Here is a 25,674-nt window from a genome sequence, read left to right as displayed (position 1 = left end):
CTACATGGACAGTCCTACTCCTTCACAAGGAAGACAGTTTCAGAGGAGGAACAGCTGATGACAGGTATTCTTTCCCTGATGAAATGTTTTGAAATTGCTCAATTCCATAGGTATAAATTCATTCTAGAATTAATAAGAAAATGTGGGGACTAAGATTCTCTCTATATTGGTATCACTGATCCAGACCTAGGGCACCTAAAGCCTGAAAGATTTACTCACATCTAGAACCTTCAAAAATCTTGAGTGAAGCATGTGCATTTGAGCGTGTTTTCTCAGTCATACTTCTGTATCTGTTAAGTTAAATATTAAAAATACTTGGCTCAAAGCTGGCTGTTGGATCAGAGGAAACAAGCATTAAACTACATTTCCTCCACTTAAACTGTTTTAGGAAAAAAAGTCTTGACAAGTAAGGGGAAACTACTTTTAACAGCTACCTTGCAAAGAGGGCAGTAAGTTGGAATCAAGAGATCTGGGCTCCATTCCTAACTGTCACTGTTTTATGAACGTGATGAAAGTAAAAATGCATGTGAAGAACTATGAAAGAAAATGGGCATATAAAAAAAAATTACAGGTTAGGGTTTTTTTTCATTTTAAGAAGTGAAAAAAACCTGAAAATGTTATGTTAATACCACGCACATATAGACTTTTTATTATGTATTATGTGAGAACACATGACAGGGAGCAGAGGAAGCAAGGAATACAAGAAGTCTGTGAGGACAGAGAGCTTTTATATTTAATACTCCAAAGAAATACTGAAGAACAAGCACAATATATTCAAGAAAGTGAAGTATTTGAAGTATTTACCTGTTTTACAGCCATTAATGTCCCTGTTCCTACATCTTGAGCTTGATAACAGGAAGAGAAAGCTCCAAGACCAATTTGCTGACCTTTAAGCCATTCTGCATCTTCTCTATAATGGTGTTTTGCTTTGGTATGTCCAGGCAGGGTTTCTGGTGTCTGCAAATTGAATTCCAAATCAATTCCATGTTTACTAGCATGCATCTAAAATGTAGACTTTCTGGAAGGTTATGAAATATCCAAGCTTATATGCTTGTCCTCTCCCTTACAGTTCTTTGTACTGTATGTTATACACGTTTCAGCTGAGACCAGAACACCAGTGTATTCCATAATCCACATACTCCTACTGTATGCAAGAACAGAGAGCCTCCTCTATGTTACCAGCTGAAGGTGAAAGGCAAAATTTAAGGACACAAACAGGAGCAAGCCTTTTTTTCTATTCCTGATCTCACATCTAATTAAGGTTTTAGTTAGCACCTATAGTAAACATGACCAAAATCCTGTTATTTTCTACTTAATTTATTTCTCCCATTTTATGCTTCACATGTTGTTACCTCATGCAAAGGACCACAAAGAAAATACTCCTTTCTCTATTCTTATTTCTTGTGCTTTTGTCTACTTGCAAACAAGCATCTTTCTTCTGACTTCTGAAGTATCTCACATCTCTCTCAAGATGTGCTGACAACAAGATCTCTTACAACTCTGCCTTTTCTTTCAGAAACTAGTTTGGTTTTGTACAATTGCCTTCAAAGTCAGACTCAGTACAGTTCTACTCCTGCTTAAAACCTCTGTCCTCATTTCCTGATTTCCCCACTTTTACACTTCCTTCTTTGCCATTTTAAAAGTTGGTACATGACATGATGTTTTTCTTCCAAATACCTTCTCTAAGCTTGTTAATAACCATGGAAGGATTCTCTCAGCACCCTCAACTGGCAGACTGTTTATACTCCAAGTCCTATGAGAGGGTATTGGGTATCTTTACGTTTTATATAATTTTGGAAATGTAACAGCACTGCTTTATAAATTCAGTGAACCTCAATTGAGACTTATGCTAAATTCTCATATGTATACTTACATCCTGCTGAATGATTATGATATCTTCACCATTTTCAACCTGTAGCTGGGGAATTATTGGCAGGGCATCTTGAGATGCTGACATTGCCATAGCGATAGCCAAAGCTTCCTCCTCTTCAGCTTCCATCTTTTCCTTGCATTTTTGATTATGATTTACATCATCTTTGTAAGTATCATCATTTTCTGCCCGCTCAGGAGAAAGAACTGCAACTTCAGACTTGAATGTAACTGTGCCATCACTTGTTGGCATAGAGGCCTCCAGTAGGTCCTCAATACTGGAATTGAGCTCTGCATTAACATCCAGTCGGCATTTTTCATCTACTGGTGTGAACACTGTCTCTTCACTTGGTATAACTGCACTGCTACTACTACTACTGTTGCCATCACACTGCGAAATATCATTCAGGTCAAGTGTCATACTGTTTTTTAAGGTTTCTCCCTGCTTGTTCACATCACTGGGGGTGGGTCGTGACGGCTTTGGCCTGTGTATGTGACTGGATGGCAATGGCCTGGCTTGGGTAAAAACTGGAGAAAGTTTCTCTGGTTCTTTATTTTCAGAACAGTTTCTTTGAAACTGCAGAGAAAGTTTCCGCTGTGTTTGAGGAGAAGGTGAGGGAATTTTGCAGGGAACAAATCCCTGAGGTCTGAGTTTAGAGACATCTGTTACAGTTCCAGCTGGTACAGATGGGCTTGAAGGAGACAGAAGCGTTGGGAATAGTGACTGGGAATGACTGGATGAGGGAGAAGAGTTCAAACACTGACTGTGGGGTTTTCCTTTTGTTTGAATGGCTGGCTTTGGTTGCTCAGTGGTTACTGATGAAACAGGAAGACCCACAGCAAGGCCAGCCAGTGTCTCAGAAATGTCCTCTGGACTGGCACTCAGTTTTTTGTCACTTAAACCTTTCCCACTTTTCCCTGATAACTGGACAGTATTGTTAGGAGTATTACTTTCTGTAGCTTCTGGAGAGTTATCTGGTACAGGTAGCTGCAAAAAGTCTTCATGTTGACATTCCCCAGAGTGCATTTCTTCCATGCCTAGCTGGATGGCTTCTGCAATTTCCATTTCATCTGCTATTGCCATCAGACGTCGACGCATCCTTGCATAATGAGTTGAACTTGTCACACTCAACATTTCTAACAGCTTTACAAAAACATGGGGCACTCTTGCCACCATTCTTGCTGCGCTCAAAAATACTCTCCGCGATAGTTTACCAACCATTGAGTGGGAATTGTCAATTGACTGCAAGGCGAAAGTTAAGAGGGAGAGAAGTTTCTTATACCTAAAAAAAAAAAAAGAAAAGAGATGTTTTATACACTGAGATACTCTAGGTAACTAGTGCCAAGAAAGCCATTTCAAGACAATGTATTTAGCTGTCAGTTCTGCAGTAGAAAGGACACTTATTGCTGCACTGGTGCTTCAAAATTGATTCACAGGTCAAAAGTTTTTTAAAAAGGCAACCATTTACTCCATAAAGCAAGCACACTTTTGCATATAAATATATACTACTTGTTTACCAGAATTAGAACAACTATTTTTTTTTAAGAAATCACCAACACCACTTTCAACTACAAACAGTAGTAGTCACAAAGTGTAAGCAAGTACCTGTCTACTATGGTATCAGCCTGTGAAACATCTCCACAGATAATGTGAGGATAAAATTCACCAGGAAATTCCAACAGAAGTCTGTCTATTAGACAAAGTCGCCCCAGTAGTGCTTGCCAGTTGCTAGATTCAGTTTGGGTTCCGAGAATACAATTTAAGACATAATCAACACCACCAATACCAATGGACCCTATAAAAAAATTGATAAAATAAGGATTAGGTATGTCCACCATCTAAATTCTGATCTAAATAAAGATCGGAAATGTATCATACAGGAATACACATTGCGTGCCCAAATTACCCCCCTCCCAAATTGCTAAGAGAAATACTGTTCCCTTTGCCATGCTAATATCAGATAAATCCTGTATTAAATTTAAAATACTTCAGTATATTTGTTTGTAATTATAATTCAATTATATATGAAGAGCTATTATTACCAGATTTAAGTATTTCTCTCCCAACTGCCAGCTCGCCTGCTTGGCCTTTACACATCTCCAATAGCGTTGAGACTGAAAGTTGACTTGTTCGACTATAGGAAATTAAAACCAAAAAATAACTCTTTTAGCAGATGCTTTCAAGGAAAAACATTCTAATCATTATATTTCAATAATCATTAGCTTGGAATTGTGTGTGGAAAATTTCATATCACTATATTCCAATACATTTCTATAATCCTCTATCTGTAAGCTACCAATAGTTGTGACATGTTTTACAAGGATACTTCCAGAAGTGTCATGTCTATCACTAAGAAATAAAGAAAACCCCAAATAGGACTTCATCCTCTTGCAACAACAGGCCAAATCCAGGAATTCAGCAACACAAGGAGCAGTTCTATTTCACTTGTTCCTTTAAATTTAGATATTATATTGCTAGACTATTGCTGAGGCATCTCTAGCTGCAGTTTCAGAAGAAATGCTGCTTAGGAACTAAACCTAAAGAGACAAAAAATAAGCTGGTGGACTTCTGCATCAAATTTACAGTACAGGTGAAGAAATGGTTGGTCTGGCAGAACAAACAGGGTAGCTTGGGATGGGAAGAAAAGGCCTACTCAAGCCAGAAATGCCAAGGGAATTCACTCAGAATAGCCATCTCCTAACATCACACTGTGAAATAAAAAGTAGAAGTGTTACATTAACACCTCATGTACAGATGTACAACAGCTTTTATTGAAGTAGGAAACATACATGATTGGTACTTGCTGACTGCTTAAAGGTGAGTCCTGAGAATTAGACTAAAGCAATATCAACTGAGATGGAGGGGATAGTTGATGACTGCACCTAACGTGCTCCTTTATTTTAAGAGGGGGGGGAAAAAGGCCTTGTAAAAGCAAAGTATCATTTAAGATCTCTAAAAGTTGGAAAAATACAATCAAGTGCCTTCAAAACCCACATCTTTCAAGCTTTCAAGTTTGCTGGTAGCAATTAGACTTTAAAAAAAACATAATAAATTTATACTTATGATCCACACATTTCACTACCAACTATAAACTGTCTCCTAGTTCCACATAGATAGCAACAAATGAAGCTTCAAGACATTTTAGTAACAATCCAAAATAAATCTGAAATTCATGAGACACCATACCTGTTGGCATCTGCACATTTAACTAATATCGTCTCTACAACTGGCTTGAGAAGTCGCTGTAGTTTAGCCCTCTCTGCTAAAGTATGACAGGGAGTATATACCAGCATGGCTCTTAAAGTTTTCTAAGAGAAAGGAAGAAAGCAATACATACAAAATCGAATTAGCTACACGTTTAAAATTTTTTTTTTTTAGAGAGTTGTAAATAGTTTTACATAAATCGCATTCAAAGCATCAGTGAAATGTTCAAAGAATAAACAGCTTACTACATATCACTGTTAGAATTAGTCATGTATTCTTTGAGATTGGAAAGAACCTAGTCATAGAAATAGTGTTAATACGTAGCACTGTAGCAAGCATTTCCTTATATTTGGCCAGCAGAGCCATGCCATTCCACTCTTGCCAAGGATTTTGTTCATCCTGCTTTCAGATGATGGTTAAAAGTTAAGCCATCAGTGGTGCTCAACAACAATTACTAGGATTCCTGACTTCACGTATCTCCTCCCTTTCCCTCCCCTTCAAAAATGAAGTAACTATGAAATTACTAGAATACAATGAGTAAACAACTACTTACTAAAGCAGCAACATACACTTTGTAGACAGGGTCGGCACAGACCATGGACAGCACACTGCAGCAGGATTCCACCACCACGTCTCCTGAGATACTGGTCTGAGATGACCCACTAGCTGCTCCCAGAGCTCCAGCACTTGTGTTGTTTCCATTGCTACTTCCAGAATTTCCAGTGCTTTCACCATTAGCTAGTAATAGAGCACCACTAACATCATGGGAAAGACGTCTAAGTGCCATCTCTCGTATATTCCAGTTCCGAGAAAACAAGCAGCCAACTAACTCCATTCCAAATACCTACCAAGGAAAAAGCAATGTTACAGAAGTTAAACTGAATAATACTGCAACTTAAGTACCTAAGAAGAAAAATCAAAAAGAGCAAAGAATGTTTCTGGTGAAAAATCACCTTACAAGTCTGACAGCAAAAATGTGTCAGAAGGTACAGTGTCTTAAAAAAAGATTCTGTGATAGAAATGAAACATCATAAACGATAAGTCATTGGGTCTCCAAAAACCCTGTTAAGAGAAGTGGGAGGATGAATTTGTGGATGGTTTCATTCACTTTGAATTTTAATTATTCAGTATGGAGTTTATTTCTAGACATTGATATAAGCAACCCTGAAACCAAGGTCCAGCTATACCAGGCAAAAAATTACAGCAGAAATACAGGTAATATAAGTTCTCCCACTTTTAACTGCGTGACCCCTGCTCCACTGAACCCACCTCTAGACACTACAGGTTCCTTAGGTCATTTGGCTCCTGCAACACAACTCGGGTAACAGTAAGTGCCAACTGTATTTATGTGATGCTTGCACAACCAAAACTAGAGTTAAGAATACTACATTTTATTACATGGACCTTTAACACAAGGCCTGAGGTGAAGTCCAAAACTGAAACCCCAGTTAAAACAGGACTGGAAAACCTTCTCTTCAGATGCAAGTTAAACATAATTCTTTCCAGTTAGAATCAATCAAAAAGCTGATGGGATTCAGAATAGATTTTTGAACTGTTGACCTGACAAATCTAGAAGAACAGTTCAAAATCAGTTTTTACCCTTGAAGCTTCTTTTACAAAGTAAAATTACCTGAATCCATGGCTCAGCTAAATCTTTATAGGCAGAAGGGATCTGTTGGACCCCATAATGAGTAAGGTTAAAATTGCTATCTTGGGTTCTTCTCTGTGATCCAGCTGTAGATTGCTGCTGAGTTTGTTGCTGAACCACACGCAGAACAGAAGAATCCACAGGGCTTGGCAATTCATGACTGCAGATGACAACAAACAACATGGATTAACAAATGAAACATTTCCTAAAGTAAACACTTCAGCATATTTAGGAACATCAACTAAGGATCCAGAAACAGACAGTTTCTTATACACAGACTGAATCCTTACCTATAGAAATCATGAGATCTCCATTTAGATCTACAAAGAGGACAGATAAGTGGCTCTCTGTTTCTTCTGCATTCTTCTGCCCCTGGAACACAGGAACAGGATGATACGTACTTCAGTTTTACAGTGTATAAAACCAGAAGATGGCATTACTATTTCTAAGTCTTACTGAAGAATGTTAGTTTCAGGACAAACGCTTCTGAACTGAGCCATTTGCAGCAGCCTGATAAATATGGGCATTTAAACATTTTTTTGCATGCAGAAGTGCTTCAGTGTAGCACAACTAATATTAAAAGTTATGAACTGAACTGCAGTTCCTTTTGTACTTCAATCATAGGCAATACTTTTTCAAAAGCATTAAAATATGGGAGATGGGATTTTATTTGTTAAAGCAAACTGTAATAATTTACATACTTTATTTAATGTGCTATGTAAGCATACTCCATAATTCACTAGCTGATACCAGATGACTTTCATGCACAAGTCACAGGGGGCTAAAAGTCTGTTCCTAACCTTGCTTGAATTGGACATAATCTTTTCACTTAGGTAAGAGAGGCTCAAACCTCTAGCCCTGCAGTTAACTTTTTTCTCAAAGCATCAAATTGCAAACTTGATTTGTGAATAACTGATAAAATAAGGCATATCAATAGTACCTGAATGATACCAAACTCTGACAAAGAGCTATGAGTCATCACTTAAGAGCAGGTTTCTGGTTTTTTTTCCTTTTAAAACAAACAAAAAAACCCAACAAAAACACACTAAGTTATAATACTTTTCCATATTTAGAGGTACCAGAACTTGAACAAGACAAAGATGACAACGTACATATTGACATGCAGTGGTGGTGTAATTTGTTCCTGCAGCCATCTTCACACACAGTTAGGCTCTCTTCATCCAGCATGCCTAACAAACAAATGGGGCACATCTGTTCTTCTTCATCCTTCATACTATAAAAATAGATATTTGTGATTGTAAAAGTGGCATATCAGAATTCAGAACAGGCTTTAACAGTGTAACTTCCAGTTTGGAACAGTCACTTCTGAAGAACTACAGGCAATTCATGAATCATTCTCCTAAACCTTGGTCTGAATAAGTAAGCAACCAAATTTTTAGAAGCACTGAGTACAGAAAACACTTTGTTGAAAAGAAAGGGAAAGTCACAAAACACATGACATCTTTTTCAAACTAGGTCAGATACCAATTAGAGATTGAAAGGCCCAGCCTTTCAGGCACTTACATTCCCCCCCCCACCCCCCCCCCCCCGCTTCTTTAAACAAACCAACCTTCACTTTTTTACTTATCATTTGGTTTTGAAAAACTAAGAAATCTTTATATTTTGAAAGCTACCCACATTTTTTTCCATTACACTCCTTTCATAGCATTGAGCCACAAGGTAGTCTTTAGCCCATTACAAGAAACTGTAAATACTATTTGATGAACATATGTAAAACTCAAAAAAATTAACAGAAGATAACAGCCACCCAATAATTTTCTGCCACTAATAGAAACAGATGCTATAGATTCACATGAACACTAACATACCTACATGTCACATGTAGATTTTTAAAGAGCCTTTTCCCCTGTTTTACATGTTGCTTCCACTTTATTTACCCCCACCTTAATTTTCAATTGGATATAACCAGAGGTTTAGCCAGAAGAATTATTCTGAACTTAAGTAACACGTAGTGAAAAACACAGATTTTAGTATTCTGTAATACTGTTTAAATGTGCAAAACTCTTACTATTCCTAACAAAAATCTAAGTTATAGTCAGTGTGTGTCAAAGTTTGCAGGAACCCTGCATTTGTTCACCAACAATATATTTTTAGAATAAAATTAATTTGTATGTACACTATGTCTATACACATATATTCACTTCTGTTTCCTTGCAAATGGTTGACACTATTTTTTTCCTTGAAAAATCCACAAAAATAAGCTTACAATGAAAAATTCATTTGCACAGCATGTATAGAAACACAAGTATTAATTTAAAACTTGTTTTTGAAGAATTTTAGTAAACCTAAAATAATTGCAAGTCACAGTAATTATCAGCACTGAGTAAACTTTTATCTCAAATGAATCTGATGCTCACTGTTTTCCAACACTTATATCATGCAAGATTAGACTTGCACAAAACAGCAGCTTATCTCATTGAACCAGTAATGCTAGGAACTAATCATCAGGTGTACTGGCAAGCAACTGAAAAATCTTTCATCCTGTAAAAAATGAGAACTAATGCAGCGAAGTTCACAATCCAGTGAAGCCAATCCTATGAAAAAAAAAAAAATTTTTCTGCACAAGGTATCTATGTTAAAGGACCTGACTTGCCAGATAAACACATAATCTACTCTAGAACTACTGAACTGCTTTGTTTATGCAATTTATTTACAGTGACACAATTTGGCAATTTGAAAAAAGAAGTAAAAGTTGATGGGAAATTAAGGTCACAAAATGTACATCAGAATTATAAACCTGTCTGAATACATTCATCTGACTATATGCTTATTATCACAAAGTAACATATCAAGGTACTCCTTAAGTTAGGTTTCACTTTACACAAAAGAAAGCTTCAGTTTAGGTTGCCTTCTGTGGTTTGACCTCTATAGCGGATGTCTAGTTCACTCACTAATGCATGCATGCACAAATCACTTGTTTAAAAAAATTAATATATTTTCAAAATCAAGGAAAAGAACATGCAAAATCACTCAAATAGCAGAAGTCGGGGGGGGGAGGAGTGGGCATCAAAGAATCAAACATCACTTAAAATTGGTAAATAAGGCATCATTTAATATTGTATAAACTGTGAAAATCATAATAGTTTAATAGCTCCCTTAAAATAATTTAATCACCCATTTTACATGAAGTGTTTTTTTAAATATACACTTACTTATGTTTGTATATATGTATTTTTATATAAGTTTACACAAAGTGCATTTACCCCAAAATTTTTCAGTGTATTGGAGAAATGCTTGTGACGATGACAAAGTAGGACAAGAGAAAAACAAAAATCATGTTTCTTCATTTGTCAACATTTGCACAAGTGCTGTATTTGAACAAATGCACAGAAATAGGTTTCCAAAGTTAATATATGCTTCAGTCTTGCACTTACATTTCACAAGTTTGTTTCCCAAATTCATAAAGACTCAAAAAAATTCTTTTCACAACTCCACTTAACATTTTTCAAACAGAAGTTACAAAGCAAATATGCCCGCTTGGTGACTAATGTATGCTTGACTTGATTGTTTGCAAATAGAGACTTAAAGAGGCTTGAAATGAAAGCAGCTTTGAACAAAAAGAATGTAGGTGATTCTAAACCTCCAAATTTAGAAGAAAACTACAGAATAAAGCTTTTAATTCCTTTAGAAAAATACTAACCTGTTTTCTGAACTAGATGTAGAAGTACTAGATGATGACAATGTATGAGAATTTGACATGCGTGAGACAAACTTCTGGATGGTGTTACGAGATGGAGCTTTGATCCTTGAGCTACGCCTACTGTGATATTTCTGGAACAAACTCTCAACCTAACATCAGAGAAAGATAGCAACAGACGTATTTATGCTATGAATAGCTTGTATTAAAAGTAGTATTACTGAAGCTTAACCACTGCTAAAAAAAAATCTGTTCACCTTCACAGTAATGCATTAGCAGTAGCAGCAGGAATTTTAGAGGTCTTACTAATAAACAGATCACATGAAACACTTTACAACAAAAACTTATTTGCTTATTAAAAATAAAAAACAGCTTTAAGTATACACACAATTATTTCTGAAGACCCTTGTTCTGTTTACCTTACAGGTAATCGGTGAGACAGATAGACAAGTTTGAGTAGAAAATCCAAGATTTGAATCACTCAGTAAACTACCGCTCTCCACTATTCTTTTAGTTACATCTTTTATTTGCAGCTATGCAAATGAATAAATTAAAAAAAGTTCAGTCTTGAGACTGAATTAAAGATATAATTAAAAACATATATTCTTGTTGCTTTGAAACAGTTTTCAGCATTTTTAAGATAAAATCCTGAAGACTTTTACCTGGAGTGTATTTTAGATCTGCCATTAGATCTATTACAAATCAATTACCTCAAAGTTTTTCAATGTTTTTCTCCAGAGCATTGGGTCCGAGGGTTCAAGTTGGAACACCCGCAGCATAACAAACAGCAGATGAATACAAAATGTCCCACGGCCACAGCTACAAGTCTGCAAAGAAAAGTATATGCTAAGGCTTTACTGAATTGATAATTACATAGATAATTTTTCCACATTTAACTGCATCATAGGCATAAATATCTTCTTATCTTTTTACAAGGCCTTAGAGAAAATGTGAATTCCCCAAATATTATTCAGAAATATATATGGAAAAGCAAATAATTATTACACCAGTTTTCAATTGACTTTTTTTCCCATTTTGAATTTTTTTTAAAATCAACTGAAGTTATTGCTATGCTTCATCCTAGAAGGAATTTATGCATATAATCATCGTATATCTAATAACATGACAGCAATCAAGCTTGAATGAGATGCTTCTGTTTACTCAAAAACCTAAATGTTCCCCAATGCGGCATCACATTAGTACTACGAAAGTCTATGAAAAGGACCTCACTATGGGTATTAATGAAATTATCACACCACTAAAGGAATTATGTCATATGCTTGTCATTTGTATGTAGAGAGAGGAAATAAAGTGTTTCAGAGTGAGAAACTAGGAAAATGATGTGGCCAAATTTTAGCCAAAAATACTTAAGATATGTAATTCAAAGCCACTTGTAGGAATGAGAAATAGACAGGACAACGGTAATTACTTCCAAACTAGTCTTTTTTAAAGAGAAACTTTAGAGAAAACTAACATACTTGATACATATTTGACAAAATACAAGCTGATCATTATATGAGCACAGATTAAAACTATTAAACATTACTTAATAGAACCATTATCATGGGTTGGCGACTAACTTCATCTAATTTGGTTTTGAACAGTTTTCCAAGATTAAGTATAAATTAATAAAAGCCACAGACAACACAAAAATGTTCTCTACCTGAGGCCCAATAAACACTCTATATTTATTATCAGGGCTGTCTCCTCCAATTAAGAAAGAGTTGGGTCCTATCTGCTGCAGCAAGTACAGTCTGGCTCGCATAACTTTGTTGACACGACGATTTGTTTCCTCAGGGCTGTATGGAGAGAAGCCATCTGGAGATGGGGCTCGTCGGGGTGGTGTTATTCGTCCACTCTGAAACTACATAAGTGGTTCCATCATAAGGATTTCCAGGACAACAGTAAGTTTAATTAGGGGTTGGGGGGGGGGGTTCCCCTCCAAATGACATAGAATAAGAGAGTCCCCAATGCGTGAAACTACTGCAACCTGCTTAGACTATATGCCTTTAAAATAGTTACTTTTCTTCCATGTCCAGAACTCGAGGGCAGAAGAAAAACTGAAATTTTGTCTGACATTATGACAGAAAAGGAGTCTTAAATTGCTTCTATTTTCAAGTCTTCATTGGTTGCCTTACCATATTACTACTGAATTAGCGAGTATAATTCAACTGGAAGATAATCATAGAGTTGTGACTCAATACAGGAAATTATTATATAAGGTCATAGTGCTAATATATTTCATAAATTAAGAAATCCTATGACTAGAGTTTACAAAAGGGAATATATGGTCAATGATGAACAAAAGTTTAAGAAATTCCAAAGAAAAGGAAAAAGGATACAGCTTCCTCTCCTGTGCACAATTAAAGCAACTTCCAGTTCAGGATGGTTCTGTGTTATTTTGTTTCCCCATGATAAAAAATTCAGTGGCCCAAACTTTTATTAAAATTGTCTTCATTTAAATTCTCCACATTTCTAACATTGAGATGCATTAATGGCTCTGTCCAATTTCAAATCTTCTGTTTTGACTTATATCCACTTTGAATTTTATGTTATGATGCAGGTTATAATTGACTACCTGTCCATCAATAAGTAAAAGGTAGCTTGAACTTCTAAGTTTTTTATGTGAAAGTTTAATGTAAAACAAAGAAAAACAATCAAGTAAAAATGGATCAAAGGATAAATTAGATAGTTTGGTGGGTTGTTGTGGGTTTGGTTTGCACTGTTTTGTGTGTGGGGGGGTTGTTTATTTTTTTAACCTTTCAATTTGTCTTGTCAAGAGGATAGGAGATGTGCTGCAGTGCTGTAACGTGTGATATTTGTGCCTAGTTCAGAGGAATGGCAGTACATATTTTAATTGATTTTGGAAACCTTGTTTAGAGCAATGGGACAATAAAATCAATTAGATCCTATTCTTACTCTAATTGCACTGTGAAGTTGTAGACAAGTCAACTGAAGCTTAACTGTGGATAAGCATTTTTGTAAACAAGCAAACCTGTTAGATGCTATTGCTCAAAACATTATACTCTTGACCTTTAATGAAGGCAGTTACTATTGCTCAAAACATTCTATTCCAGATCTTCTCAAATGTAATGATAGAGATTTTAGTCTTCTAACAAGGCACATACCTAAATCTTCCCTTATCTGTACATAAAGATCAGTTCTGACAGATCACAAATAGCATACCAGTAACAATTTTCTACAGGAATCATAATCCCATCAACAATCATATCCCCAGTGGAATATATCTGCCTGGAGAACTGACATGCAAAACTACAGGAAAACCACCAAACTACTAGCACCTCTTTGTGCAAATCAAGCTAAGGGAACATACATGTCTTCACGACTGAATATCTATATTTCATTTATTTCCTAGAAATAAAAATTGAAAGCAGGACTGAATTGAAAAGAAAACACACACCAAAGAGTAGAGAATAAAAGTCCACACATGAGAATCGTAACATGAGATGTGCTCTGTGTATCTCAAAAGTGATACCCTGTCACAAGCCCTTTGTATCAGCATCTTGCCCTGCACAGGGAGGATTAATTGCCTCTATAAGCAAAAGATTGCAGAGTGTAGTCAAATTAAAAATTACATCACAGCTTGTAACTTACAGGCACTGGAGATACCCTTTTTCTTCTAACACCTGGTGATTCAGATTTAACCGTCCTAGAAGATGATGAAGAGGAGCTACTAGGAGAAGGACTACGTCTTCCTTTCTGTGTAGGTGAAGAAGCAGTGCTTTGTCCTTCAGCTTGAGGTTCTAGAGAGAGTTTGTTAATTTCCAATCCATCTCCTTTCCCAGGGATAGGTTTCACCACCTTGCAAGAATTAAACCATGTGTTAGAATTACGAATTGATCATTTTACACTAAAGCAAAACAAATTCATCAAAACTTGTTTTGCTAGCATTATATAATTAAGCCATTATCCAGACATCTGAAGTTTGCATGTTCCCTAAGTTCTAATACTAACATCTAATAGGGCTTATTTAGTTAATCTATATGCAACACAAAAGCAAGAACCCTTTTTCCTGCCCATTTGTCCTGCTTATGTTAGTTGTGGCAGCAACTGATTCGATTCTTAAAGTACTTCTATAGTTTTCATTCATGATTTCAAAGGACAGCAGTTCCCCCATTTGGATAGTAGCAGCCAAATTTTTTTCTTTCTAACAGACATTGTCTAATTATTAAGACCTATAATGTTGGATCCATCTGTTATATACTGTAAGTATCACTTGAGAAATACTACGGTTGCTATTTCTACAGCACAACACTTGCTGCAAAGGAAAAATTACGTTAAACCTGGAAGCAATGCAGCAAAATTAAGGTGTGCTGCACCCTGTAAGAACCGCACATGGGTTTTCTTCCTGCCATACAAGTGGAACAGCTACACTACATCTGGTATCTGAGCTAATCACTGTATACAGTGCTGCGCTACAGGAATATACACATGTGCTCAAGCAGAGTGAGTACATACACTTCTAATACAGTGCTTTGTTGCATGAACACTGAATTTTGACCCTGAGGTACAGAATATTTCAAGACAACTTTCAGCTGCCTGCCACTCAGACCCACATAATGCATAAGAATAGTAAGGCCCCTGGGAATCAAATTAAAAGCAGTCACAGCAGATTCAGTTTTAATTCTACATTTCTGCATGTCTTAGAGGCTTGACTCAAAGCTGGAAGAAGCTCCAAATAACACTTCAGATTAACAAAGCGGACCCCTCCTATAAAGTTCCAGAGGTCTCTGATTTAGGCAAAAAATGGAAGGGGTTTTCCTGCTCAGGGGAGTAAGAGACATCCAGACTCGTGCCTTTCTACCTGATGATTTGGACTGCATCCACAAAGTCAAATGCTATTTTAAACTGAAACATTTACCTCATCCAACTGAAGCTATTCCACTTAGGCACTGCCTAACGGGAGACAAATCTGCATTTACATTACTGCTCATTTTACTTTAAGAAGTCAACATATTTAATGTATTGCAAACCTGAACTTTACAGAAAACTTTGCTGCTATTTTTTTTTAAATATACTGCTGTCTGATTATGAAAGTGAACAGGATAACGAAGAATTATAAAAAGCAGTGCAGCCTTTTTTTTCTCTCCTGCTGATTACTGTAATGCTTTTTCTCTCCTGGACAGTCATAATGCAAATTCATAGGCCTACGGATAAGTTGCAGTTACCAGCTGCTAGTACTTGAAAACATTTAAAATGTAAAATGGGAGAATCTGGAGCATCAGAAGGTGTATTAAACCCAGAAACCTCAAGGGAAGTGGGCTGAGCAGGGAAACAATTTCAAGCTATGCAGTAACCAAGATGCATTTAAAAATTTTTAGAGTAAGAACTGTTTGGGCTTATTTGATCCTTTGAGGTATTGCTTTTCTGGTGCACTTGTAAGTATTTTCAATGTTCTTTGTCATGACAGAAAGTTGCCAACAGAACCCTCTTATTTCTGGTCTAGAAAGCTGTCCACAAACACTTGTTTACTCCATCAGAGGATCTCAGCTTTAAATTATCACTCCCATCAAGTGGTACACGGGAGTCACATCAAGCAATGCAACTACACGTACAGGTAACTAATGGCTATTAATTAATCAGTATTATACTGAATAGAATTCTAACTATGCTTAATAAGTTTCATGTTTGATCCACCCACAATTTCTTAAAACCACTTCTGAACCATTTATACAAAAGCGTTACCAAAAAGGTTATAGAATACTCTCGCATCCAAAGTTTAGTAGAGTTGAGACCTGTGTGAAGGAGTTACTACTCAGCTTTGGTTTTTTTCTGCTTCTAGTAAGACTGCAGTTTGTTTTTTCATCTAGCAAAAATTCCATGCACTTCCATTACAATACATAGAAAACTTAACATTTTCAAACTATGGAAAAGTGAAGTCATGAAACCCCTAAGAATCAAGGGAGTACAAAGCACTATACTGCAGTTTTGCACTCAAGTTCTTACCTAATGAACAGGAGCTACTTTTGTTGTTGGCATTAGAGGGCAGTGTTGTCACAGTGTTATTTTATACTACACAAATCAGCCGCGCAGCTATATGCCTTTTTCTTCAAAATAAAGCTTAATAAATGTGTATATTTCAGAAAGTCAACCACAGTTTCCTGTTAAACAGCTCACAAAAAATGAACAGGAGGACCATAATCAATAGTATGCAGATTGTTAAGAAAAAGAGGTTTCTAATAGAAAGAAATTTAAGGGATTTTTATCTGTAATAGCTGTTACAGATACTGCCCTTCCATCAGTGCCACTTACCACAGGGCCTCTCCTGCTTCTTCTTTCCAGCCATTCATGCTTCCAGGCTGGCATACACGTTGCCTTGAGTTTCTCCCTGATCATGCGCTCTTCTGGGCGGTCATCCATCTTCTGCAACCCCCTGAGGGTTTCTTTATTCTCCATGTCACGACTACAGCAAAGAAAAAAAAAATAGTCATAAACACAATTAATTTTACTTAAAGTATAATACCACAGCATTCTTAAACTTTGTGCCATCCTAGTCTCCCTCTCCTTACAACACAGCTGCTAAAACATTACTTCCAACTGACTGCAGCAAGCCTTTTAAGAGTTACGACTAATTCACTAGTCTGCTGTTTGCAGCACACCTGTTTAAAATGTGTACACTGCTTGTAACATTGGACACCCAGTAAAAAGGAAGGTCTTGGCAAATATTAAACCAATACAAAAATTACCCTATATGTCATGTCATTCACCAGAGGTTTCACAAGTGTTGTGATGGTTCATGAATTCCTTGGCAATTCAAAGCTTACAATCTCTATTTTAAAACAATTTACAAAATGAATATAAATTAATGGTGAAAATTTTCCATCTTCATACCATGCATAAGCAAGGAGCTAGGTATGTAGTGCCTCTTACTATACATGAGTTCTTCCTCAAAAAAGAGAACTTGTAAACTAATACACAGTAAGTATGCTTAAACTAGACACAGAAGTCATGAAAGTGAGGCTAGTGGCCTTGAGACTTGCTTTCTGAGCAACTGATGACTCAAAAGCTCTTCAAGTCAGCTATAATTATAGCAAAACTGACAGCAAGTTCGTATCTGTAAAATGAAAGTGTAATTCATCTGGGCTTGTACTTTTTTTGACCTACAGCAAAGTAGTTGCTTGTGATTGCTGGCAACAACAAAAAAAAGAAAAAAATACTGTCAGACACTGAAAAACAAATATGAACAGTCTAGAAGATTTCCTGATTCTGTTGAGCTATCTGCTAAATCACCAACAAAACCACATTCTTAAGCAGCAGCACATAATCCCCACCCATTTTCTTGAAGTTAGCCATCTTTAAAAATAAGCAAGCTTGATCAAGCCAACTCGCAGGATGAAATTTTATTTAAAAAATAAAATCACATCTTAAAGTGGAAGATAAGACTATATAATAATTCAGTTACAAGCACTGCTTTCATGCATGTGGTCTTCAGCTTCTAAAACATTTAGCTATGCAGTTAAAAGTACATTTATGTACTGGATGATGACCTACAACATAGTCCCTGTAACATTCACTGCAATAAGATGATGTTAAAATTACAATTCCTATATTCATCACTAAGGTTCATTTATCACAAATCCCTGCTTAGAAAAATGAGACATTTTCACTGGTCAGGAGTACTGTTATTTTTTTTCTCTCATTGTAAAGACAAAGGAAACAAAGTATTCTGAGGCAGGAAATAACTCTTCCTGTTCAGTGCTGAAATGTAATAAGCAGATGGATACTGTAAACAAAATAATTTTTTTTCAAGCAACATCTAAACCTACTGTTAATAACCAATTTTAGACACTTAGAACTGTGTCTAGCAATTAAAGACTTAAAAGTGTTTATAAATAGAAACACAATCCACCTAAGAATAAATGTTTTTTTCAGATGTTTAAGCATTAATGCTTGCTCAACTTCAAAACTAATGGAAGTGACATAAAAAATATTTTTGTCCCGGCATTGAATTCCACACTATTGCTTTCTAGAAACAGAGACAAAAAACCCAGTGATAATTCATGAAACACAAAGATATTACAGCAGCAGGTAGAGTCCAAATGGAGTGCCTAAGTTTAAAATAGGGGAAAAAACTATTGTGTAAAAACTTTACATTTTCTCCTCAGTCAAAAAAATCAGTTCAAAGACAGAAATCTTTGCGTAAGAACAGTACAGCTCTGAAATAATATAGGTGCAAGTTAAAAATATAGTTACTCTGTTTTTTATATTAGTGATTCCATGGCATGAACCATCCCAGTTGTATGAATACTTTGTATACAAGACAGAAAACACTATCCCAACAGTGAAAGAATGACACAGTATTTCATTTGTTCGTATAACCATGATTAACTTCCCAACTGATATAAAAAAAGTCTTTTAGAGGTCTGTGGACTTGAATTCATGAACAATGTAATACAACAGTGGAGGCTTTACAATCTGTGCTTGTTCTCTAAAAAGCAGAAGCAGCTATCTTCCTCTCATGTGACAGCTAAACCGATCTACTCTTGCCTGCACAAAGAACTCTTGTGCTTTTTCACCACGCAGGTGGGAAAGACCAACTGAGTCTGAAAGCTTTTGCTTAGTAAACAACAGTTAACTTTTCACAGCATTTAAGTATTATGTGTATTTTTACCAAACGGTTTCTGAAGTGCTCAAGAAAACTTTGTATTTTAACTCAAGCTTGGCTAAAATATTTATTAAATATTGGGTCTGTGGAAAAAATATTTGTCCTCTGACTGCACAAAGCTCCTGCATACTGCAGGACATCCTCATTTTGTGGCCCTGAACCTGCAGGGTTTTTTTTATTATTTTTTTTTTAATCTAAAGCAACCCCCCTCACCTATTCCAGGCAAGCTGAAGTTTTCCTACATGACAATGGCTAGGTTGCCCATCTCCACATCACTGTACCTCAGCACAAAACAAAACCAATAAATCCAGAGTGTATTCTACCCAGGACTTGATCCTGCAGGGTACAGAGCACTCTGATCTTCATACAGCAAAACCTATTCATAAGTCAAGGTAACTATGCTTAAGTGACTGCCAGGTGGTGCTTTATTTGAACAGCAGTGACAAAGCTAAGGAGCAGGCCAAAAAAAAAAAAAAAAAAAACCAATCTCAGAGAACATGCTAGCTTGGAACAGGGAGCCTGGCATTTCTCACCAGCCCACCCCTCTGCTTCATCAGGAAGAAAGGATTTTGCTCTTAAATGTTTCAGCTTTTCATGCATCAAGCAAAAAAAGATACAAGGCTTTTTTTCCAGATAAATTTTAACTTTTAAACTTTGCCCCCCTGCCAAAAGGCAGCATTAAGGATCTTTTAAATTCTTTTTATTAGGAGTTTTAAACCTACAGACATCGCTCCTGTATTATTAGTAAAGAAATTCTAAAGAAATGGATCTAAATTGTAATACTAAAGTACTAAGCAAGCTCAGTGTGATGACTACTGTTTTTAATGCATAAGCTCAGTGGTCTGCACATTAATAACTGCATTATTCACTTTGGATTATTTGCTTCATGAACTATAAAACTAAATACAATCAGATCAATGTACTACATGGAAACGGTCTACTGCAACGTCTTGTGCAACAAAGAAGGCAAAACATTGTCCTTTGTTTCTGTGTCTTAATTTTGAAGACTTGCAAACAGTAATTGAATAGTTAGATTATTAACAACTTGTTCTCTATGGATCAATGATTCAATATTTTAAAACAAGGTATGCACGTGTTATTTAGCAAACTATTGCTAAATACACAAGCAAGATTTAATTCTGAATAGCTCAGTAAGTTTAATACTAACTCTCTGCAAGTATTTTTCTTACAAAGGGCATATAATGGTATATGAAAGCTGAATCACAGCTCCAATTCATTTTCGCGTGCTTCTCAATGTTTAGAAACAGTTAGATGTCTTTGCTCAAATAAGATAGCAGAGAAGCCAACAGCTTTATCCAATAGACATGCTGGACGAGATTTTATTAGCAGCAGGAAAACAGGAAAAAGGCAAGTTCCGAAAGAGGAAAGAGTCAATTCACCAAGACAAGGGAAGCTCTGTCTGCTATATCCACAAATACCCAATCATAGGGAGGAAAAAAGTTATTAGCTGCTGAGTGATATTTTTTTTAAACATTTATCTGAAGCAAGTTAGCAAAGGTAACTTGCATACCAGCAGTGGTCAAACCATGGGTGACCATGGAAAACATTCATGAACAGAAGTGGTCACACAGCAGCTTTATCAGAACAATCCACACATTTTACAACAGGTTGTGAGGAGAAGAGCCCCAGGGTTTGACGGAAAAACGCTGAATGAGAAGGAACTAATATGGGAGAAATTACATAATCTGCTCAGTGCAAATGCCATACATGGTGACAGTCAATACTGGGGGTGAGTTTAGATAGGATGTACAGAGCTCATTTCGGGGACCTTAAGCAAGAATTAAGAATATGGGCACGCAGCTACCTGCAACCCAAGCCTGGACAGGTCCTCAGAACACTGGGCTAGTCAGCTGGCCTGGAGGCATGCTAGGAGCAGTGCTCCGTGTGGGGAGAGGGGACAAAAGAGTTAGCCATTCCCTGAACTGAGGTCAGCTGTTAGTGTTTTAGATAACTTCTTGCCACTAACAGTTCCAGTAGGGCTCATAGTTTCTCTTTTGCCATTAAGCATTTTTAATGATATCAAGATCAGTTAAAAAAATCAGATCAAGATGGGCAAGGCATCATGGTCTGTCCTCCTGCCAGTCTCCCATTCCTTCTCCTCCTGATCCACTACCGCTGGCATCTATCATCTAACCATTTGTGTCCATCTTAACAAAGCAAAAGACCAGGTATGGAACATTCTGTTACAATGAAAAACTTAACAGGGAACTTTCTCCACCTGGTACTAAATGGCAGCAACTGCCACTTAAAGACAGCATCAGACACACTACTTTGTAGAGACTAATGAATCTGGCTTCCTAAAATAGTTATGAGGATTTTAGCCAAATGTTACATAAGCGTGAAATTAAGTTCTATTCTTCGGTTAGAATACCTGACAAACACAAAAGACAAAACAATAACCGTATTTCTTTTTTATAGCTGCCTCAGCTTCTCCAATAGCTCTTCATCATCTTCCCTTCAGAAGAACCTAGGGTCTCTTCATTTGGCCAACACACCATCCACTGAAGCTCACAAGGAGTATATATTGAGTGGTACTCTACATCCACTGTTTGCTTTTCACTCACATTAAAAAACTGCCACTTTCTTATGTCATTTAGATGAATAATTAACAAGCATTCTGCATTAGAAACATCATTCTATCTACCTCAAATAAGCTTTCATCTTCTACATATATTTTGAAACATAAACAAATTTATATGTTATAAAAATACAGAAAAAGCATAATGCCTAGATATAACTATAACAGAGAAACAAACACCCAGCAGGTTCCTGTGGAACCTCTGCTGCCCTGGGGATCCCAGGCTGCAGTGCAAGAGCCCCTGTTGGAAAACACCATGTGGTGACAGCCACTGCATCCTTACATCAAAGCAGTTTTAGAAGCTAAAACATATATTTCTTCCACCATTTTTCTGTAGAAGGGAAACAAACCTGTACAGAATGTGAAAACATGAAAGAAAAAACATTCAGTTATTTGGCTTTAAAACAAGAACTACTGAGCCTACACCTCTACTATTTTGGTAATGATCCTTATTTAGTCCCAGTTTGATACACCCCTTATCTTCTCTCCCTGTAAGTAATTTTATCAAGCATCTCTCTTGAAGACTCGTACGTCAAAAGGTGCGTTTGTCAAAGAGAGTATTTGACTGCTGACAGGACAATATTCACAACAAAAGCTCTAACTCCACAGACTGAGCCATCACCAAGAACAGCAGTAATGTCATTAAATAGACTGGAATACGAGTGCTCACTGACAGCCTGTTATGTGACTAGTTCATATGCACCAGGTTATAGGATGTCAAGCATAGGTGTTAGAAAGGGTTTTTTTTTTTTCGCCCAGGTTAGCCCACCAGAGCCCTCTATCTCTTGCTGAAGACCAAGTTTTTATCTGGTCATACATCACCTAAGTCAACTCCCCTTTTAACAGAATCTAATTCTTTACTTGTAGTATACAGTTTAATCTCTTAGGCACCAAACTGAACTTCGATTCAGATTCTTTAAGCCTGTCATACCCCACAACAGGAGCATTAGCTGAAATGCAATTAGATAAGACATAGAAAGCGTCAAGTCAGAACAGATGGTCCTTGCTGATGTAAAAGTCTGAAGCCATTAACAGAAAGATGGATTAAAAATACAGTAAAACCCAAAATAGAAGTCCTAAAGCAAAGTTCTCATTCCAGATTATTTTTATATGCCCATATATTTGGTATATGAGAACGTTCACACTGTTTTGAGTTACTGTTTTGAGTTAAGTGTCTGTCCTATTTTTAAAGATGAAATTGCTTATTGCATATTGGATGACTGTCAGAGCAGAGTAAAACGTCTCCACACATAATGCACAGGATAAGGAGTTTCTTAGACAATTTAAATCTCCTATCCCCAAGGGAGAAGAACATCAGATATTTTATACCAAAAAAATTATACTTTGGATCAGCTTAAGATGATAGGGATAAGCAGATAAAACCATTTATACTACATTCTCCACCTCCAATTAGAATGGTGGAAATAAGATAGCATACAAACAAGTAACTTGGAGAGGACGAGCTACATACAGTTTCAAAAGCTACAGCTTAATTAAGTCATTTCTGGAGGAGTTATAAACAAGAAAGTAAATTTAGACCAATCTAACAGCGTTCAAAACAGAATTATCAGCAGATACCAAATGTTCCAAGACTGCTGCTGGAAAGAGAATTTTAAAGTTCTCTCAGCAAAAGATGATCATAAAAATAAATGACATAAGAAAGCAAATGAAAAATTAAAGGCTTATAAACATGTTATTTCTAGCAAAGAAACATAACATACTCTAAAATTTTTAAGTCTTTAATAACTGGTTAGGCAGTAAATGGTATGTAAGACAAATGGAGAACCAAACTTACTCTTTTCAAAACAAGTATTTAAATGATTTAAATTAAAGAAGTTATAAAACCCAACATTCTCTAGCCTTACAGAAGGGGACCAGAGACCCAGTAAGATGTTTAACAGGTTTGCTCTTGTTCTTTTTCCTTTCTGAAGAATGATTCAACTGCCGTGCTTCCATGATAAAAATCATTATTTGTCACTAGGGTTATATTTGTTTCTTAGTATACACTGCTGACAATTACAACAAATTATTATTGTCATCTACTAGTTGTACTGAAGTAGCATTTAGGAGTCATTAAGCAGGACTCTAGTATGCTAATCATCCCAATTTGTTTTTTTAATTTATCTATCTTGTCTGTGTCTGGTTTTGTTATTTGGTACTAAACTTTTTAAACTTATGCTCTACTTTGATAAATATATGGACAAGAAATACAAAAAGAGAAGAAAAAACAATCCGAGTTACACCAGGAATTAACATTAGTAATATGATTTCTTATGATATAGGAATAAGCAGCTGTACTAAGTAAGCACTAAACCTTGCTAAAGAGAGATCTGTCTTGCTCACTGACACTCAAGAGACCCATTCAAAATATCCTTGTCCTGCAAAGACTTATGCATATGCTGAATTTTGCTCCAGAAGTCAAGGAGGACTAAACATTTCCATATGTATTTTTGGCTCTGGCATAAAAAGCTTTCCTGGGGTGCAGAAATAAAGTAAAAAATTCCTTGTAAGCCTATTTTGAGTAACTGCTAGGTGAAGAAATACAACCCTATAGCAACATATTAGAACCCTTCACCCACTTATGGTAGATCCATAGTGGTCAGCATATTTTCTATCAGCAGAAAGTCACAGGGGAACTGGCTCTCACCATGAAGACCCAGACTTAGGCTCTTCAGTTCCTTAACTCTTACACATATAACCCCCTCGCACACATACAGTGCTCTGTGCTGTATGAAGAAAGCACTGTCTCCCTGTACATCAAGGAGACCGTTCGGTGATATCTGTCAACTAGTCTAGCCACAGGCCAAGCATACAGTAACTACACCCACTTCAACAATGGCAGCTACTATTACAAATGTTTATTTTTGTAAGATAACAAGTTAGCAAGACAAAAAAATGACAGGAAAAGGCATTCAAAACTTCTGCAAGCATAGAGCTAAAAATGGTTATAGTTTCAGTAATTCCTATTTTGGCTTCTTTATAAACCATACTGTAAAGAGAAAATAAGCGAAGGAATCATATGTGATGAGGAAAGGAGTATTTAGTGAGGTAACTTAAAAAAATGTTAAAAATCAATCTAGTTAGCAAGCAATAAAAAAAATCCTTAATAACTAAATAGGTCTGTGATAACAAAGGAAGGCAATTACAGGACAGCAAGTACATGGACTACTCCTTAAATATACCATATTTTATACCAAAAATATACCATTTCTTCTCACCATCCTCAGTGTATTCCTGACTTTTTATTTTAAAACTTCGCTGCATTCATATCTCACTTATAACAATGTACTGAAGTTTTTAATTTATAGTAATGCATACATCTTTAGAAATTTAATTCTTGATACTAATTACAAATTACATAGTCAAGTAAAAATGCAGTAAGCTCACATCCCTTTGATATGGACCTAAAAGAAAAAGGGTATGTTCAGTGTTAGCTTAAAAATTTACATAAAAATTGCAGACACACGCACATAGCAGTGTGAAAGCATAACACTAAGGAAGCATCACTTTACAAGAGCTCCAGCTTGTCACCAGTGATTTGAGGAAGGACACAACGTTCCATGTGAACAGAATCTGATCAGAAAGGCTTTGCATTCAACTTTCAGTTTAGTCATTCCCTCACAGGCTCCTAGGGACAATATATTGTTCTGTTAGCAAGCACCTGGCGAAAACACTTCCACAAGCCATGGGCACCCCATCATAAAAAGATAAAAATAACATTACATATATCTAGAAAGATGCATGAGCATGAAGTTATATAGATAGACACTACACTTATGCAAAACATGCTTTTTCATATATATCTATATATCTATATATCTATCCATGAAGATGATCAGGGGGCTGGAGCACCTCTCCTATGAGGACAGGCTGAGAGAGTTGAGGTTGTTCAGCCGGGAGAAGAGAAGGCTCCAGGGAGACCTTATGGTGGCCTTCCAGTACTTAAAGGGGCCCTACAAGAAAGATGGGGACAGACTTTTTAGTAGGGCCTGTAGCAATAGCATAAGGGGTAATGGTTTTAAACTGAAAGAGGGTAGATTCAGACTAGATGTAAGGAAGAAGTTCTTTA

The 25,674-nt window shown here is 36.4% G+C and overlaps 1 protein-coding gene across 4 annotated transcripts in view; it reads right to left on the bottom strand.

Annotated features, from left to right (window-relative positions):
- MAP3K1 (mitogen-activated protein kinase kinase kinase 1) overlaps positions 1–25,674 on the bottom strand; it is a 63,365-nt gene that overhangs the window by 8,106 nt on the left and 29,585 nt on the right. For all 4 annotated transcript variants that reach the window (XM_069777069.1, XM_069777067.1, XM_069777071.1 and 1 more), the window contains exons 2-15: positions 16,654–16,804; positions 13,996–14,202; positions 12,044–12,244; positions 11,091–11,207; positions 10,384–10,532; positions 7,835–7,956; positions 7,013–7,094; positions 6,705–6,882; positions 5,628–5,918; positions 5,057–5,178; positions 3,913–4,004; positions 3,476–3,665; positions 1,874–3,152; positions 805–957 (exon numbers count right to left, since the gene is read on the bottom strand). In XM_069777069.1, the coding sequence (XP_069633170.1) occupies positions 805–957; positions 1,874–3,152; positions 3,476–3,665; positions 3,913–4,004; positions 5,057–5,178; positions 5,628–5,918; positions 6,705–6,882; positions 7,013–7,094; positions 7,835–7,956; positions 10,384–10,532; positions 11,091–11,207; positions 12,044–12,244; positions 13,996–14,202; positions 16,654–16,804 (3,334 nt within the window). The remainder of the gene's footprint in view (positions 1–804; positions 958–1,873; positions 3,153–3,475; positions 3,666–3,912; positions 4,005–5,056; positions 5,179–5,627; positions 5,919–6,704; positions 6,883–7,012; positions 7,095–7,834; positions 7,957–10,383; positions 10,533–11,090; positions 11,208–12,043; positions 12,245–13,995; positions 14,203–16,653; positions 16,805–25,674) is intronic.

This window comes from Haliaeetus albicilla, chromosome Z, assembly GCF_947461875.1.
Source record: "Haliaeetus albicilla chromosome Z, bHalAlb1.1, whole genome shotgun sequence".
In the NCBI taxonomy this organism is placed as follows: Eukaryota; Metazoa; Chordata; class Aves; order Accipitriformes; family Accipitridae; genus Haliaeetus; species Haliaeetus albicilla.
The sequence above is the reverse complement of the archived record's forward strand: the minus strand, read 5'-3'. Positions and strand labels throughout refer to the sequence as shown.